Raw genomic sequence first — 19,892 nt, 5'->3', positions numbered from 1 at the left:
GGATGAATGAATATCTGTCCGGATAACCACGTGGATGTATATGTGGTATGAGGATGAATGAAAACATTCATTGTTTCGGGTTCTTCAGAATGGGTTGAAGAATAAACTATGAAATGTTTTCCAGCGAATGAGAGCCCTCCACGTGGTAAAATTTTTCGAGAATGCATGGTGAGTATATGAGAGCAGGGAATTCCATCTTCGACGATTTTTTCTTTTTCCTTTTCTTTTTCTTTCTTCTTTTGAGTTTTTGGGAGCAGGAAGTGCAATAGCTCTATGAGTGGCCCACTTGTTTGCCATTTTTGGATAATTGGTATTTATAAATGTTTTGGGGTTTTAAAGAATGTTGTGAATTAAAATCTAATTGGCTAGGGGGAAAAAGAAGAAGAAAACAAAATGGGTCATGTATATTTATTTATTTATTTGCTTGTTGTCCTACTTTGGTACCATCTTTCACACCAAACTTAATTTTTGTTATTTTTATTATTATTTTGATACATTAATTCTTTGCTATGTTTTTTTTCCCAGTGCATCTCACAAATTTGTTTGAATTTTTTGGATTTTTAAAAAAATCACCCTGTATTTTTGGCACACAATATCATCTTCACTGCCACTTATTTCAAAAAAGAATAATAATTTTAAAAGAAACAAAACAAAACAAAACAAAACAAAAATATTTTCAAAGAATATAAATGTCCTTTTGTTTTTCAATAAGAAAGACATGGAGATGGTTGTGGGTGTTTTTTCTTTTTTCTTATATTTCCTACAATGCAAGTAGGGTATGTCCCCATTCAATCATTGGAGGTTGATTCCATTGTTCCAATTATGAATGTGTGTACTTGTGGAGTGAAACATTCATCACTTTTTTCTACAAAGAATGTTTTCTTATGAAGAATGGTTTGTATTTATATTCACATCTTTGAGTCCATTCAAGAGAAATTTGGAGTACTTGTTCAGAGTAATGGACTTCTATATATAATCAATAACCTATAATCAATAGACCTATTTGCTATAGACTGCTTTTGTAGAATAACACAAGAAATAAATATTTACAATCCTTGTATAATTATGGTGGTATATACATATTTAACACATGGTAAATAAAAATTTATAGTGGCAATAGCAAAAACCATGGTGGTATTGGCAATATCTCATTCATATATAGATATTCACTTACATGAGTGACTTTTCAATTCATTGTTTGTGTTGAGAATGTTTAGAGAGACATAAATGAAGTAATATATATAAAAACACGCACACACATATAAGAAGAAGTATATTGATATAGTTATCTCACATATACAAACAAAAAGAGAGAAGATAAACCATTTCTCCTCACTACGTTCCAAACACTATAGTTATAATATTTATTGTGAACTACAGTAAATATTATAGATAGTGTTGGCTACATTTAATGCTCTCAACACTCCTTCTTGCTCATTATAACATTTATATAATATAAAATATGCATAGAATTATGATCTATATTTTTTTATAATCTCAAAAAATCAACAACTACTGCCTCATTAAAATCTTATCTAAAAAAATCTTATTATATTCAAAGACAAAACTATAGATGAAAGAAAAAGAGTAAAATATTATTTTAAGAGTTCATTAACTTTCTTGCTCAAAAAAAGCAAGTTGCTCCATGTCAATGCCATAAGTAAGTCGGCAATGGTGGCACAAAAGGAAAGCTTTGGTGAAGAAATTACCAAGGTTATTTGCAGATTCATGTTTTCTTGATCTTAAGTACCTGATCAATAACCAAGTCATGAATATAACTAAAATACTTTAGATCAATATGCTTTATTTTGTCGCCACTAATAGAACCAACTTGCATCTGTGCAACACAAGTACTATTATCTTTATACAAGATCATTGGAGAATCATCATACAAAAGTCCACAGGTTATTTGAATGAGTTTATCAATTGATTGCAATCAAATTCATTCCCAAGATGCTTCATGTAAGGCAATAATTTTTGCATGGTTGAATGAAGTTGCAATTATAGTTTGTTTCACTGATTTCTATGATATTGCAGCTCCATGTCTTAAGAATACATAGGCTATTTAAGATTTATTTGTTGCATTGTCAAATTTATATCCTACATCACAATATCCAATCAATTTTGGATTTCTAGATTGTGTGTAGTATAATCTCAAATCTTTAGTTCTTTTTGAATAACGTAATAAATATTTGATGCTATTCTAATATTGTAGTATTAGATATATACTATGTCTTACAAAATCACTAACTACAAATATAATATCCAATCTTGTAAATGTGGCTAAATATAAAAGTGCTCCAATTGTTGTAAGGTATGAATATTGATCTCTTAGTATTTCTTCATCCTCCTCGTACAAACAGTATGGATCATAACCATTACAACCATGTTCAACCATTGGTATTGACAATAGATAAGCATCAATCATATTGAATCTTTGTAAGATTTGTCTATTATATGTTAGTTGGTAGAGAAAAATTCTACTATTTATGAGATGCTGTCAAGGACAAGAACATGATAAAGAAAAATAAACAAGTGAGACTTCTCTCATAGAAAGATGATAAAATAGAAATAACTTGATATATATATTAAGAAAGAAACTAGAATGGCTATTGCCAAAAGTCAAGAAAACTAGAGACCTTTGAAAGTAGATTGGAAGCAAGAAAAGAGTTGACAAGAGTGAAGAAGGCTTCACTCTTGTCTCTATATATACTATCTAACTAGGGGCTATGTCGTGACGTTCTATAGGACCTCCAATATATGTTGACTTTGTAGGACACATGCTTTGACTTATAAGGCAAGTTTTTTTATGTGTGGGATACATAGTTAGCTTGGTCTTCAAGCTAACAACATGTGTGACTCATGGATAACTTGTTAACCATGTTTCTAATTCCAAAAAGTCAATTAAAGACACATATAAAGTCAAAGTACCATCTATGAAGCTTCTAAGAAGCTTCTATATCAAATACTAAAGAATTAACTTATTTTTACTTACTTTTACTTACTTCTATCTATTTATATATGTAATTATTGGCTTACATGTATATGTCCATGACATTACCCCTTCTTATAGGAACGAGTTCCATGAGGAGCGATAATCATATGTTGAAGAAATCTATGATGCGACGAATTGTGTTCGCCACATACTCTGAACTTTGTTCTCTTCAAAGATGATTGATAGGGCCTTTCAACCATCGGTAGTATCCCATACTAGGGTAGGAAGACCATCCAATTATTTAATCATTATGGAGGCCTTCATAACTTCTTTCGAATAAAATATGTGGAATACCATTAGGAGTTGTTCCTACCTCTAATAAAATCACTAAACATCGAGAGTCCCTTCCAAGATCGTGATACCTAACACGTTGTATTTCACCATCTATTCGAGGAAGAACATGTCATTCTTGAAGATCTTCATCTTGATTGTGTAGTCTTGAAGGTTGTGACAATCGTAATGTCTCATTTGACAAGCTAGCAAATAAAGGCTCTTGAGTCGAATCCGTTGGTTTTTGCTTCTCTATCTCATGAACATCACAACTACAAAGAAGCTACAAACAAGGATTGAAAGTAGAATGTTATCTTACCTAGATCTTGTTTCTTTTATAAAGAAGATTTTCATCTTAATTTTGATGGATGTCATCAATGAAAAGCCTCCACCGCCTTTATTGCATTTGTGAGATTCTTTATCGGCTCCCATGTGCGTGTACTAATATCATATCTATGCCAATGGACATGATATTCCAATTTATTTCGACGCTGCCTTGAATCTAAGACTTCTTCCACTTCAAACTCTTCATTATTGTCCACTTCTATAAGAGGAGGTGGAGCTTGTCTTATTCTTTATATGTCCACTGTCTTATATGGTTCAAGAAGAGACATGTAGAATACTAGATGTATTTTCATTGACTCTTGTAGATGTAAACAATATGCAACAGGATTGATTTGTACAGAAATAGACAATGGTCCAAGCCTTCGATAGTCCAACGTGTCATAATGATGAGTGGTCTTGATATTGCGATGAAGTAACCATACCTTATCACCTATGTGGAATGGTGGTTGCTCCTTTCGATAGACATCCGCATTGACCTTTTGTTGTTCTTGAGCTTCTTTTAATTACGCCTTCATCGTTGCATGTAGCTTTGATAAATGAATTGCCAAATCTTTCGCAGCAGGATTATCAACTTTTGAAAAGTCAAAAGTATCAAGTCATGGATGATTAGCATAATTAGCAAAGAGAGGTGTTTATTTTGTAAAAGAATGTACTGTGTTATTATAAGCAAACTCTGCCAATGGCAAAAAAATTATCCAATCATCTTGTTGGTAGTTGATGGTACATTTTAAATATTGCTCCAAAACTTGATTAATACACTCCATTTGTCCATCAATTTGAGGATGGAATGCCAAAGATAGTTTTATATCTACTTTTAGAATCTTGAAAAGAGTCCGCCAAAATCTTGATACAAATTGAGTTCCCCTATCTGATATAATATCCTTGGATTATCCATGATAGTGATAGATATTGTCAAGAAAAAGCTTAGCTGTTTCTTTCCATGTGATAGATTTTGTACATGGTACAAAATATGCCATCTTAGTAAAACGATCTATTATCATGATTATAGAGTCATAAGAACCTGAGATTGTAAGATTCGTGATGAAATCCATAGAAATAGAAGACCATGGTTGTTCTAGAGTGGATAATGGCTAAAGAAGTCCAATAAGTCGATGATGAGAAGTTTTGGATTTCAAACAAATATCACAAGATTGTATAAAATCTTTAACTGCTTTCCACATTAGGGACCTCTAAAAGTTCCTAGATATTAGTTCCAAAGTTTTATTGTACCCAAAATGTCCTGTTCCTAGAAAGTCATGACGAGCTTGAAGAACACGTAATCGAGTTTTACCTTTTGGAACATATAGGCGTCCCTCAAAATATAGTAGAATATTCTTGAATTCAAACTTAGAAGTATCATGAGACTTTGAAAGATTTCTCTTGATATGACGAATAAGAGGATGAGAAGACATACTTGACTGAACTTGCTTAATGAAAGTTGAATCAACAGTTAGTATTGATTTCATTGCTGGAAGATGAAGATGCTCTGGCTTCAAGTGAATTATTTGTTGTTGATCAAAAGCAACATCTCCTTCCTTGGATGCAAGATAAGATCGTCTAGAGAATACAAGTGACAAATCTTGTTGTTTTTCTAGTCGATAAGTGATATTGAATTTGAATCTTGACAAAGGCATACTCGAACAAGCTTGGCAATGATTCAAAACATATGTTGACATAAAATATTCAAGGTTCTTGTGATCCATATACATAATGACTGGGCTAAAAGCACCTTCTAGATAATGGCACCATTCTTGAAATAAATCCACGATTGCAAGAAGTTCTTTGTCGTGGATCTCGTAGTTAATCTCGACTGTTGAAAATTTTCTGGAATGAAAAGCTATTGGATGAAGTTTATCATTTGTTTCCATTTATGACATTACGATACTCAAAGCAAAATCTAGGGCATGTGTTTCCATCAAAAATGGCTTAGAAAAATCTATGCGATACAAGATTGGAGCAAAAACAAAGGTTGTCTTCAAAGCTTCAAATGCTACTTCTACTTTTTGATTCCATTGAAGTTTGTCTTTCCAAGTCAAACGTGTAAGTGGAGCTACAACTTGAGAGAAGTCTGGGATGAAGATCCGATAGTAGTTGGCAAATCCTAAAAAGCATTGGACATCTGTTACCATTTTTGGGATCTTCCAATCTATAATAGTTTGAACTTTCTCAAGATCCATTATAAGTCCATCATTTGAAATGATGTATTCTAAGAAGTCGACTTGAGTAATGTGAAATACACACTTTTCTATCTTGGCATAGAGTCCTGCATATCTTAGTTTTTGTAATACTTGGCAAACATGAAGTTCATATTCTTCTGAGTTCTTAGAATAGATTAAGATGTCGTCTAGATAACAGACAATAAAATCATCTAAAAACTCCCAAAAGACATCATTCATTAGATGTTGGAATGCTGCTAGTGCATTTGTAAGTCCAAAAGGCATGACGTTGTATTCAAAATGTCCATACCTTATTCGAAACAGAGTCTTTTATTCATCTCTTTTTTTGATGCATACCAAATTATATGCCTCTGATAGATCTATTTTTGTATAGATCTTAGATTGATTCAACTGATCAAGAAGTCCAGATATCAAAGATAGTGGGTATCTATTTTTGATAGTAATTTTCTTGAGTCCTTGATAATCAACACACATCCGCAATGATCTATCGTTTTTCTTCACAAATAAAATTAAAGCTCCTGCTAGAAATTTGAAATGGCATATGAAGTTCTTGGCCAAGTTCTCTTCAATACACTCCTTGAGTTTAGCCAACTCATTTTGAGATAAATTGTAGATTGGTCCAAATGGCAGTTGTGCTCTTTCTTGAAGGTCAATTAAGCAGTCATAGGAACGATGTTTTGGAAGAGTATCCACATTCTTTTTTTTCAAATATATATCTTGATATTGGCTTGGAATGCCACTTGAAGTCTTTCCACCAGTAGAAACACGTGGGGCATAAATGACACAAGATGATCTTTCTTTTGCAGCATGTAAGAAAGCACTTGCACCTATAAATATAGGTTTAATTATTCTAAACTTATGACTTTCTACTTGATTAACTACACTCTTAGTTATACTTTTAGAAAAGTTAAGACTACGAGAAGTCAAATCGATTTTAGGGTTATATTTTTTAGCCATGATAAATCTAAAATAATTGGATTAGAAGGAGATCTAATGATATTAAATATTATAAAGCTACTATGACTATTGGTTGCTATTTCTATAGGAAGGATTTCATGAGTAACATCTCTTGAAGACAATGGACGACCATCTATGACTTCTACATGAACAAGTTTAGTTTTCTTTTTTAAAAATATGCTATATCTTTTAGCAAATTTTTCATCTAAAATACATGCTAAGGCTCTTGAATCTAACAAGGTAGAGGCTTTGAGATGTTTGGGTCCTAGAATAATATTTATTGTAAAATATGGAGAGGGTTCTGAGGAGAGGATAGAACCTTCACTAAGTGTTGTACAAGGTTCCAGCCACACGGTGTCATGATGTAATATGACTAGTAGGTGAAAGGGTGAAGAAATATATCATGTTTTGAGGATCTCACTTCAAAAATATTGTAGCAAATTATCTTGGAAAAATAGATATTAGTAAAAGGGTAGAAAAATTAAAGGTACTAATACTGCCTTTTTACAAATTATGCTTCTATTTACTTTGTAAGGCCATAAATAAGGCAAAACAAGGTAGATTAAAAAAATAAAAGATATAGACATATGTAGGGAGGAGTTAGGAGTGCAAATTAGTAAAAATTACCTCAAGAAGACGAAAGTTGATACCTGGAGAGGGCCAGTTATGAACCAGGGTTAAAATCAGACCCTGAGGCACAAAACTGAGTCTCGACGACGACTCCGAGACTCTTTGGCAGATTAGAGAAAGGGGTTTGATAGAAGATTGGATAAGGTTTTTATGGGCATTAATTTTAGGTGATTCGGAGTTGATATGACTTTGTAAGAGCTTTGCAAAGTAGAGGTTTGTTTCGGAAGACTTGGGTTTTATGAAATAAAATAGGGTTTATGTTTTGAGTGATTTCGAGAGTTTTGTTGAAGATCTACGGGTGAAATTTTTCGGATTTATGTTTGTAGTTGTGTTAAATACATGTTGTGAATTTGAGATCGATCTAATAGTTGAAGTAAGATATATTGAGGTTTAAGCGGGTCTAGGTCTCAGAAAGTAGAATTTTAGGTCTAATGAGGGTTTTTAAGATTTCATGTAATCTACTAATTGGATTGGAGTAAAACTTGTGTGAGAGGGTATTAGACTTGTTTTTCTATGTTTGCAAGAAATTTGAAATCAATCGAATGGCGCAAAAAAAGAAATTAGCTCTGGAAGGTTGGCATCAAGATTGGAGAAGGAAGCCAGCTAACACCCGAACACATTTTTGAGGTTTTCGTCAATTTGGTAACTCCGATCCTTTTCAAATTTTTTTGAGCTTGTTTTAAACTTGATTTTTAAGAAGTATGAAAATTTTGAATTGAGATCAACGGTTTATTCATTAGATATTGAGGTTTAAATCGGTCATAGGAATTAGTAGGATTTGGATTAGGGTTTGGCTAGGGTTCGATTTAGGGTTTGATTTAGAGTTTAGGGTTTGGATTAGGGTTTGGTTAGGGTTTGATTTAGGGTTTGGATTAGGATTTGAATTAGAGTTTAGAGTTTGGTTAGGATTTGGTTAGGGTTTGATTTAGGATTAGGATTAGGGTTTGGATTAGGGTTTAAGATTTGGTTAGGATTTAGGGTTGGATTAGGGTTTGGATTAGGGTTTAGGATTTGGTTAGGATTTGATTTAGGGTTTGGATTAGGATTTGATTTAAGGTTTGGTTTGGGGTTTAGGATTTGGATTAGGGTTTAAGATTGGATTAGAGTTTGGATTAGGGTTTAGGATTTGATTTAGGGTTTGATTTAGGATTTGGTTTAGGGTTTAGGGTTTGAAATAGGGTCTGATTTAGGGTTTAATTTAAGGTTTGTTTAGGATTTGACTTAGGATTTAGGATTTATTAGGATTTAAGATTTAATTAGGTTTGGTCTAATGTTTGAGTGAAATTCAATAGGGTTTTAACTAGAATTAAATTAAGGTTGAATTGACATATATTTGAGTAATATTTGTGTTCATTCTAATATTTCTTTAAGAATTTTATTGTTTGTTTGAAATTTCTTTGAGTTGTTTTGAATTTGATTACATTTATTTACCATTATTATAGTCTAATTAGAGCATTGTTAGTATTCTATTAGAATTAGGATTTTGTTATCGTAATTTCTATTCTTCCTTCTACAGCCAGGTGCCTGGAGCATTTTCAAGCGAGACTTCACACATTACGACAATGGTCCCTATTGTAGCTGGACTAATTTGTTTACTAACATGCTATCTCCTTTGATTGCCGTACCCCTCATTTTATGGTTGTGTCGCTTCTTTGGGTAATGTTGAGCAGTGTGCTTAGATTCTCCACAATATAAGCACAATCCTTCTTGATGACGACAAGTCTTTTCTTGCTCAATAAGAGGTTTCAAACGTACTGCATCAATTTGCATATCCTCTACTTTTGAATGTATGTATTGAAGAGATGTTGTTGTTGCTATTGAATTATAGTTACATATAGGTCCACTTGTACGGTTCTCAGATCAGAATTCAAAAAGACAATTGTCGCACTTCACAACAAAGTCAATTGCTTGACTCAATGTTTAAGGATCAGATAAGTTGAGCATTAATTTTTTTATCTCATATTATAATCCATAGGAAAATTGGCTAATAAGTGTAGCATCATCCTTTTTGATATCAGTTGCAAGTTGTCAAAATAGTGAAGCATACAACATTACTAATTGTTTGCTTTGTCGTAAAATACGGATCTTATTGGTTGCAACATGAATTGCATCATGTTTTCCATACATGGATCGAAACTCCACCAAAAAAGCCTTTAGATTATCTTATATTGGATCTCATCGTTCAAGAAAAGATAAAAACCATGATAATGCTAAATCTAAAAGAAGCGTACCAATGAATCTAACTTGCGATCTTGGAGTTGGATAGCTTTGGGGTTGAAGTTCAATGTTAAGTTGTACTTGATTAATAAATCCTCTAAACTTTGATCTAGTACCATCAAACTACTTGAGTAGGGCATTTGTTGGTTCTCTAACACTGGAAGGGCGTTCCTTTATAGGAGAAGAGACATGATTTGGTGCGGATGTTGAAGCAGCTCCAATCATTTCTATATCTTCACTTCCTACCAATCTTATTGCTCCTTCTGGTAGTAAATTTAGTTGATGCATCACAAGCATTAATTCCCTCAATTGCTCTTACATTTGTGCCATTGCACTTTTCATTTTAGTTAGTTCTACCATAATAACACTTAAAAAAAAAAGATGTCTAATATTACTCAAGACAAATAGAAGAGAGGACTTGAAAAAAAAGAAAATACTAAGAACAATATTAGTTTAGAAGAAGGTAATGCACAACTTCTAATATGCTTATGTCTTATTAAGAGAAAGGGATAATCCACTCTTAATCGAGATTAGATAAAACTTTGATGTTGTAAGTGTATTCTTGTCAATCTTTCAAGGACAAGAACTTGATAAAAATAAATAAACAAGTGAGACTGCTCTCAATGAAAGATGACAAAATAGAAATAACTCAATGTGTATATTAAGAAAGAAACTAGAATGGCTATTGTCAAAAGCCAAGAAAACTAGAGACCTTTGAAAGTAGACTAGAAATAGGAAAGAAGTCGATAAGAGTGAAGAGGGCTTGACTCTTGTCTCTATATATACTATCTAATTAAAGGCTATGTGACAATGTTCTATAGGACCTCTAATATGTATTGACTTTGTAGGATACATGCTTTGACGTATAAGGCAAGTTTTTCTACGTGTGGGCCACATAGTTAGCTTGGTCTTTAAGCTAACAACATGTGTGGCACATGGCCAACTTGTTGACCACGTTTCTAATTCCAAAAAGTCAATTAAAGACACCTATAAAGTCAAAGCAGCGTCTACAAAGCTTCTAGGAAGCTTTTATACCAAATACTAAAGAATTAACTTACTTTTACCTACTTTTACTTACTTCTATCTATTTATACATGTAATTATTGGCTTACATGTATATGTCCATGATAGATGCATAATCTGAAGTCCAATACAAAAAGTTATTTTTTCTAATATTTTCATCTCAAACTTATGGATAAATAGATTAGTAGCTACAATGCATGTAAATCTTATATCTACTAGATTAAGATCATCAATATATACATCAATGATAAAAAAATCAATTTTATCTCATTTAATAAATAAATAAAGAATTAATAGAATACTTATAAACTTATTTATAATTAAACAATCTCATAGATGTTGATATTATATGTATCGAGATTATTTTAGATTATACAAGGCCTTGTATAATTTAATACCATGATATTGTCCTAGAGCACATACATTTAGAGTTCATGTTTTCGAACTATGTCAAACTTTCATATAAATAACTGCATTAAGAGAACTATACAAATTTGCAATTACCACATCCATGAGACACATCTCAAAGATAGCATAAACTTCCATTTTAATAATATATCATAATATAATTGAATCCATGATTGGCAAATATGTAGATTCATAATTAATGCTAAATTGTTGGATAAATCCTTGGGCAATGATACAAGCTTCATAGTGGATTATTTGATCCTTAGCATCTTCTTTGTATACTAATACCATCTTATATCCCACAGGGCAAGAAATAAGAGTATCTACAATTGGACCAAAGACTTGCTTCTTATGTAAAGAAGCATACTCCTCATATATGGTAGTTTTCTATTTTAACCAATTAGAGCGATGCATCGCTTCCTGGATGATTTGAGGTTTAGGATCTTCTTTCTTGTAAGAAAGAGCTTTTGAAATCATGAATGCAAATGACTCATCTATTATAATAGATTGTCTATTTCAAATGTTGTTTGTAGTCCAATATAGAAAAGATAATTCTATACTCAATTTGATTTTATTCTTCTTAATTTCAAGATTTTTTTATTGTATGAGGTGAAGGTATAAATTGAATGGACATATCATCATTAATTGATGGTCCCATAGATTTAGTAAGAACTTCTCCAAAAACAATACCAAAATCACTACATATTATAGCCTTCTTCTTTTGTAGTTGCTTATCTAGTCCACGAGTCTTTTTAGTTTTTGATGTTTTAACATGAATTATATTATTAAGTGGTATTGTAATCTGATTAGGTTCATTCTAAGCCCCATTAATTAGAATGCTTGTAATCTGAGATACATCATTGAAGCTATCAGGTATTTTATCTACAATCTATTTTAGATACAAAATTTTGGCAATTTCAGTTTCAGCTAAAGATGTTCTAGGATCAAGATTCATTACAAATGTTTATGGTGCTCCAAATACAAGTACTATATTTTTTTATTGATTAAATGTTCTTCTTTGAAGAAATGAAAATACGTTCTGTTCAAAACGATAATTTTAAAAATACGCACATAATAATGGATTAGTTGATGGATCAATAATATGAATAATACTTGATGAATCAAAACCAACATATATGGCCTTTTATTGATGAGCTCCAAGAATACGCCATTAAGGTTCTGATATTGGAATCCAAGCACAATAACCAAATACCTATAGATGAGATACATTTAGAACATGACTTGAAATAAGCTCTTATGGTGTAATAATTTCAAGAGAAGAAGGACGGATGCATATTAATGCTGCAACATGGAAAACTCCATGATCCCATATAAATGTAGGTAAATTCACATGAAAAAAGAGTGGCTAGATAATGAGTTGTATATGCTTTATAAATGACTCTACAAGTCTATTTTGAGCATGTTCATATGAAACACGATATGTCAACTCAATCTTTGATACAATACAATAGTCTTCAAAAGACTTTGATGCAAATTCTTTTGCATTATCTGAATGCAATGTTTTGATAGGATAATCAGGAAAATGTGCTTAGAAATGAATAAGTATAGATATAAGATTGGCAAACACTATGTTTTGAGTTGATAATAATGAAATATGTATTTATTTGCATGATGTATCAATAAGGACTAAAAAATAATGAAATAGTCTAGATATTCGATTAATAGGACCACAAATATGACCATCCAATCTTTCAAGCATTGGTGGTAACTCTCTTGAGAATTTTCAAATTGAAGGCCAAGCAATCATCTTACCTAGTGCACATGCACAACATAATTCCATAGTGTTTGCATTTATAGGTCTTAAATTATATCCAATTATATATTAAATTATCTTCTGAAATAATGTAGATCATGGATGTTCCAATCATCCATGCTAGAGAGAAATGCAACTCTCTATGATAGATGATGCAAAATTAAATATAATAAGAGGCCAAATTGCAATGTGGTATAAATTGTTTGTCACAGCAAAGGCTCTTTCTACAACTTTATAGTTGTCTACAAGAATCAAAATTTCTTGCTTGTCTAGAATTGTGGTTTAGAGGTGATAACCATTGCCATGCACATCTTGGTAGCTAATAAGACTTTGAGGTGCTGAAAGTATAAACATTGCATCTTAATATTTTATGATGGAGCCTATAGGTAATTTTACTATCATTGTTCAATCTTAGAAACTAAACCCATTTGCTCCGACCATAGTTATCAAATTTCTAGTTTGCCAAGTTGAAGGTTTTTCAATAAAAAATCATCTACCCTGCAAGATAGTATATGTTGTTATAGAATCAATGAGTACATCATTCGATTCATCATTAGAGGTTTTGTCATTCATATAAGCCTCTAAATCATCAATACCAATTGAGTCTATGGATGCATCAATGGTATGAACTTCACAAGCCTTAGCTCAAAGTTTCTTATTTTTTTGGAATATTTTAACAAAGTATTTTAAAGTACGGCACACATGTGCCAAATGTCCAATCATCCCACATTTATAACAAGAATACATCTCTAATTTTTGTTTTCTACTATAATTAGTTATAGAATATTTATTCTTTCTACATGGATAGAAATGGTCACAACCATGACTAACCTTCTACTTATGAGCATTTTTTCCATGTTTGTATAATTTTTTCTTAGAGTTTGAAATATTAAGTGCATGAGATTCTAGAATTGTGGTTTTAATAGAATAAGCTTCCGCATTATGCAAGAGTAGCTTATTTTGTTTTGTTGTAAGTACATAGGTCATGAGATCAAGATGTCTATGAAATTTCATATTCTTATATTGTTGTGAAAATACTCTAGATAGAAGAAGAAATATAGAGAGAGTTTTTTCAATTATTTCTTCTTTAGAGATGCTTTTTCCATATAATCGTAGTTGTGAGATAATAAAATATATTTTATTATTGAAAGCATTTAAATTTAAAAAATCCAAGATACATGAATGTGTCTAACCATGACATGCTTGTAGAAAGAAAATGGTCTTTTGATTATCAAACTTGGATTTAAGATTCTCCCAAAACTTGATTAAATCTTCTATTTCTAAATATTGATATTGCAATGTAGGTATAAGATGACGACAAAGGAGAAGAAGTGCTTTCTAACAGATATCAAGAAGAATTGAAGTGCTTACAATAGAAGATTCTTTAAACAAAATTACAATTCAAAATTGTTCTCCAAATAAATTTTTTTTTGCCATTTTTGCCCATTATAGATAATTATTTCCATCAATAGCCAATGATAGAAATTGAAGAGTCTAAAAATGTTGGGATGTAGTGGTAATAGTTGGAAACCTAGTAGAGGCTGTTGAAGATATTGAAGCACTCATTATAAATAAATTTGTGATCAAAAAATACAAAATCAAGTTGAAAGGTTGAATAAAATGCACCTTAAAATGTAAAACCAAATAAAATGATAAAGTTGAACTTGAAATAAAAAATGTTAAAAACTTAAGGAGATTTTTTTTTCCATAAAAAGAAAGATTTGCAGTGGACTAAAGCAAGGGATGGCAATTCAATGACATGGTGCGGTAGATGGCGGCAAGATGCATTAGATGGTAGTAAAGTATAGTAATTAGTGGCAAGGTGCAATAGAGAGCGGTAAGATGTGACAATCAGTGGCAAGATGCCATACAACAGTGCATAGTAGTAGCAACAACATTATATTAAGATAGGATATAGCTTAATAAGAAGATAGGGCGGAACACAATATAGCAACAATACAACAACAACACAATAGCATAGCATAGCACCAACACATCAACACATTACAACAAAACAACATAATACAACACAACAATAATAGCAACAAGTTAAGAAAAAAAATGAGGAAAAAGTGAGGGATAAAGTGCACATAAGTTTTTAAGAACCAAGACTAGTACATAAGAACAATCGTGTTGATAACGTGTTGAGAATGTTTGGAGAGACATCAGAGTAGTTAGAAGTAATGTGTACAAAAACACACACACACACACAAGAGAGAGTATATTGACATGGTTATCTCACATATACAAAGAGAAGGGGAGAAGATAAATAATTTCTCCCCACTACATTCCAAACATTGTAGCTACAATATTTACTGTAAACTACAAAAAATATTATGGAGAGTGTCTGCTCTCAACAGTTTGGATCTTTAATCTCGACATGTTACGTTTCTTTTCAGGAACAGCTCCACCACCGAGGGGTCCATGCCACGTCGGATGTCCAGCTAGGACGTGACTCAGCAGGGCCCCTCCTTCCCTCCCTCCGCCGCAGACTCCGAGAAGACGATGAGCACGCTCACCTCGACAAATGCTCATCGCGTATTCATTCCCCTTCAAACTCCACGCAAATCTCACTCGCTGTCACCAATTCCCTCAACAGCTTTGACGTTTGTCTGACATCCACGGTCCAACTGTTACCCACAAAACCAAAAACCCAAAATCTCTTAAGGCCTAGCATGCGCAGAGGCTTCGGATCTTAGTTTAACGGAGGAGTTTCACGCATCGGTACGAAGAAGAGTATATGGCGAGCCTCGCAGTTGTGTAGAATACGTCGCCGAGAATTGAGCAATACATGGTTGGGGTTTGCCAGGACGGTAACTATTTTCGTTTCCACTGCGGGGTGTGTGTATGGGTTTCCGGCGAAGGTTGAGCTGTGTTGCCGGGGGCGGTGTTTAGCAGCAAAGACTGAGCAATGCGTGACGCTATGGAATGGCTGCTGGAGCATGTAGAGTGGGTTTAAACTGGGGGTGTCTTCGTTGCGGGGTTTCCTGTGGTGGGGACGACCGGGGAGGGGAGTTTTTTTTTCTGTCTCATGGAGAATCAAGTGGTGTTTGGAGCGCTCGCAGCCTCGGCTGCAGCCGTGAATGTGGCCCTGCAGTTCATTTCGGGAGCTGTGAGCTTGACGGGGAGTAGTGTGGGTGGCGACACCGCTACCCAGAGCAGAGTAGGGAAAAGGAAACACGAGGAGGAGGATGATTCCTACATGCCGGCCTTGATTGCTTCCATGGCAGACGATGAGGCTATCGCGCGTTTAGGAGACTACGTTTTGCAGTCCAGAACTGCGAATTGGTGGGACGAGTTCTGTGCCTCGGACGATAATGACCCCGGGAAATGGGTCTCGAATTTTAGGGTTTCACAGTCGACCTTTGAATATATCTGCTCACTAGTGAAACCCGATCTGGAGTCGGCCACTCCGACCAATTTCATGAGCATTGAAGGAAGGTTCATACCCGTGCAGAAACAGGTGGCCATCGCATTGCGACGACTTGCATCTGGGTTCGCGCACACAATAATTGGAGAGATGTTTGGAGTGGGGACATCGACCGTGTGCAAGATCACTTGGAAGTTTGTGAAGGCTATGGAGAAGCGGGCGATGCATCACATGCACTGGCCGAAAGGTGAAGAAATGGAGCGCGTGAAGGAAGGGTTTCGGAAGGTTCACGGATTGCCCAATTGCTGTGGCGCTGTAGATGTCACGCACATTGTGATGGAACTCCAGGTTAGTGTTGCCCTCACTTTGCTCACGGTTCGTCTCTCTAATGGTCGCTTGCTTGCCTGCCTATGATTGTGAATTGTAAAAAGGAAAAGGAAAAGCGCAGAAGAATCATCTTTTTTAATGTCATGATTTCTCATGCAGATATGTCTTCTTACAGTTATTAGAAGATGAACAGTCAACTTGCAACTTGATTGTCGAGCATGGCTGTTGAGATAATTTAATCAGCCAGTCTTATACAGTTTTTTGTAGGGTCTACTTTCCGTATCTTACTTAGTATGAGTCCCTTTAGAATTTCTCGAAGTGATTTTTTTGTGATTTTGCAGGTTGGGGATTCTACAGCAGAGTGGTTCGACCGTGAACAGAACTACAGCATGGTGGTGCAAGCTGTGGTAGACAGTGAGATGCGCATTCGGGATGTGTTCACTGGATTGTCAGGTTCTGTGACGGATTCAGGTGCTCTTCGGAGCTCGGGATTGTATAGACGGTGTGAGATTGGGGAAATCTTGAGTGGCCCTGTTCAATTTCTGCATGTAAGCCTTCTCTGTCTAGATTAATGCTGCTCACAAGATAATGCTGTAGTGTTAGTTATATTCATCCTAAGGAATTACTTTTTGTCATTTGTGTCATTTCTAACCGAGCCTTCGACTTGGGGGAGAGTTGTAGTATCTAAGAGGGCCGTACAGGCATAGTTTATTTTGCACTAGTGTACAAAATTGTAGTTGATAAACCAAGAGCTCAGCCTGTTGTCTTTGTAGATCGAAAAACCTCATGAATCAATTGGGTGTTTTCGCTGGTTCAGGGGTTTCCATTAAGAGAGTACATCGTTGGGGACGAGGGCTACCCACTTCTACCTTGGTTGATCACACCCTACACATCTGACGTGAGCGGCGTGCCCAGCATTCAGGACAATTTTAACTACAAGCATGTATGTGCTCGTATGTCGGTGGAGGTTGCCTTCGCGCGGTTAAAGGGAGCATGGCGTATACTGCACAAGACAATGTGGCGGCCGGATTTGAAGAAGCTCCCTCACTTGATCCTTTGTTGCTGCTTGTTACATAACATCATGATTGACAAAGGTGACGACCTCGAAGATGGAATCGCCCTCTTTGGTCACCACGATGAAAATTACAGGTCTTTCTCGCTCTTTTTCACACTGATTCCTGCAGACTGTTCAAGTTAGACTAATTAGCAAGGACACGTGGCCCTCTCATCCTGCTCTTCTGATTTGAATTGTCGTGGAATGATATCTAAAAGCATCTTTCATAATTTTGTAGGGTTCTTAGAATTATTCTTTAATTAAGTAGTTATGAACTGTAGAGAAGTGGAACTGTCGCAGTCGTGATTTGAAGAAAAGTTTTGTTTGAGAGGATGTGGGGTGCCTGCAAAGTTCAAGCTAATATTGTACCACGATGACCTAATTCATTGAAAGCAGTGTAAGTTCGCAACTCGGTTGGCTTGTGCACTGACAGCGTGCTCACTTTGCTTACCCAGGCAACAGAGTGTGATGTCGGTTCACCCGGAAGGAATTTATTTGAGAGACACCCTCGCCAGCCACTTGTTTTTTGAAGCCCATGGTGTTCAATGAACACCTAAATAGAATTTGCTGGCTGCAGTTGGCAATGTACATGTACTCAACTCAGGACATCACTAGAATTCAGTGATCTTTAGACTCTAAATTCATTCAATTTAATGTAATCATCGCTTGTCATTCATTTTTGGATGTGACAGACTATTCTTCCTGCGCTGAATTTAGGTCAAGAAGCGAGAATGACAATACCACTGCTTTGTTGAAGGAGTGTCATCATTCGTGTTTGAGCTCACGAGTAGTGACCTAGCTTCTGTGTAAATTTAAATTTGTCACAAGCTGAGACTGCAGTTAGTGCCACCAAAACCTGCGTCTCGTGCAGCGAAGCATGATTACAGTAGAATTATAATACAAAAGCGGATAAACGAATGTAAAATTGTTGTACTGAGTAATAAATTATTATTAATTTTAGTTCAATAGCCCAAAAATTGAAACGAATCACCGAGAGACTTAGGTTACTAATTTACAAGTCTGATTTTGGGACACAAACTTCAGTTTTTATTACAGTACTAAAGAAAATGAGACAGGTATAGGTTTCTCCTAAATAACGATTGTGAGAAGTAAAAATCCACACAATATAGCGGTGAGGTTTATTTCCTGTTCCTTCTGATTTAGAATTGTGTCGTTATTCGTCGTTAATTTCGTTCCGTTTCGTTGAATTACAAGCTCACAGCTTAATGTGAGGACAAAATCAAGGGGCTTGTACGGTGGTAAATAGGTGGAAAACTTTAATGAGAGGCCTCGAAACCTAGAACACGAACAATAATTTTCCTCAGGTCGACGACTGTTGTGTTCTTCCTCTAGGTTGTTTTCTTGTTTCATTACTGAAGAGACGATGCCATGTTTGATTTAGCGATTCCTGGCTTCCTGAAGCTCTACGCCTTATCTGCATCTCTGCATGTGTATGCAAAACTTTCAAAACTGCAAGTCGAATTCTAGCAACACTTTTGCCCCACTTCCTAAAAGTGAACGGAAGCTTTCAGAATGCTGTGAAGACCAGCATAACCGATTTTGCTTTACTGATCTGTAATATTAGGGCAAACTGATGCTACAGGCGTGCAATATGGATTGCGTGCGCAGTGGTGATCTTCATGGCCTTCGTCCTGCTCTGCATGGACATGCTCTTAGTGAGAAACACTCGAGAACCCAGCTATCTAGAAATCAGCTATCTGTGAAATCCTCGAGCTGGTAACTCTATCTGATCACGAGTAGCTTTCTATCGATCTCCACAGAAACAGATTTAGTTATCCACCGAAACCAATGACTTCGATCTGCTGGAACTCTCCCGGAACTTCTTCTGATTAGCACCGACTAGCACATTCACCAACAAAACCAACCCAAGTCGAAGACAAATGGATAGTTCGGCTGATCAACGACCAGATTAAAAACACGACAATTGAGTGCAGGAGGATCACAAAAACATGTGTTCAAACACGATTACGTGTGTCTGTACTTGGATTTTGATTTTTGCTCTGGCTCTGTAGCCATTCTTTCCTTGTTCAAAGCTGAGATTTCGCTTCCCACGGAGTCTCTTTGTTGCAGTAGCCACCATCTCTGTCATGGTGTCTTGTAGTTGGCGTTATTTGATGATGATCAGGACGAGGGTTGCTGATAAGTTTTTATACAAATTTTTTGAGGTGCATTGTCTGTTGCATTCTTTTTGATTTCTGGCTACTTTGGCATTAACCATGATGTTGTTCTGTTTTTATCTTGAAAACAACATGATGAAACATTATGGCTTTTAGTTGTCTGTAAATATTGATATTTTTATGTGCTTATAAAGAAATTTTGTTTCT

The 19,892-nt window shown here is 34.8% G+C and overlaps 1 protein-coding gene across 1 annotated transcript; it reads left to right on the top strand.

Annotated features, from left to right (window-relative positions):
* The first annotated feature begins 15,339 nt into the window (after positions 1 to 15,339).
* LOC112288165 (protein ANTAGONIST OF LIKE HETEROCHROMATIN PROTEIN 1) lies at positions 15,340 to 18,223 on the top strand. The gene is made up of 4 exons (XM_024532055.3): positions 15,340 to 16,514; positions 16,835 to 17,041; positions 17,311 to 17,642; positions 18,003 to 18,223. The coding sequence occupies exons 1-4, from the start codon at positions 15,828 to 15,830 to the stop codon at positions 18,094 to 18,096; spliced, it is 1,320 nt and encodes a 439-aa protein (XP_024387823.1). The 5' UTR covers positions 15,340 to 15,827; the 3' UTR covers positions 18,097 to 18,223.
* Positions 18,224 to 19,892: the final 1,669 nt, after the last annotated feature.

This window comes from Physcomitrium patens, chromosome 11 (assembly GCF_059467195.1).
Source record: "Physcomitrium patens ecotype Gransden chromosome 11, ASM5946719v1, whole genome shotgun sequence".
Lineage (NCBI taxonomy): Eukaryota > Viridiplantae > Streptophyta > Bryopsida > Funariales > Funariaceae > Physcomitrium > Physcomitrium patens.
This window is presented reverse-complemented; position numbering and strand designations above follow the sequence as displayed.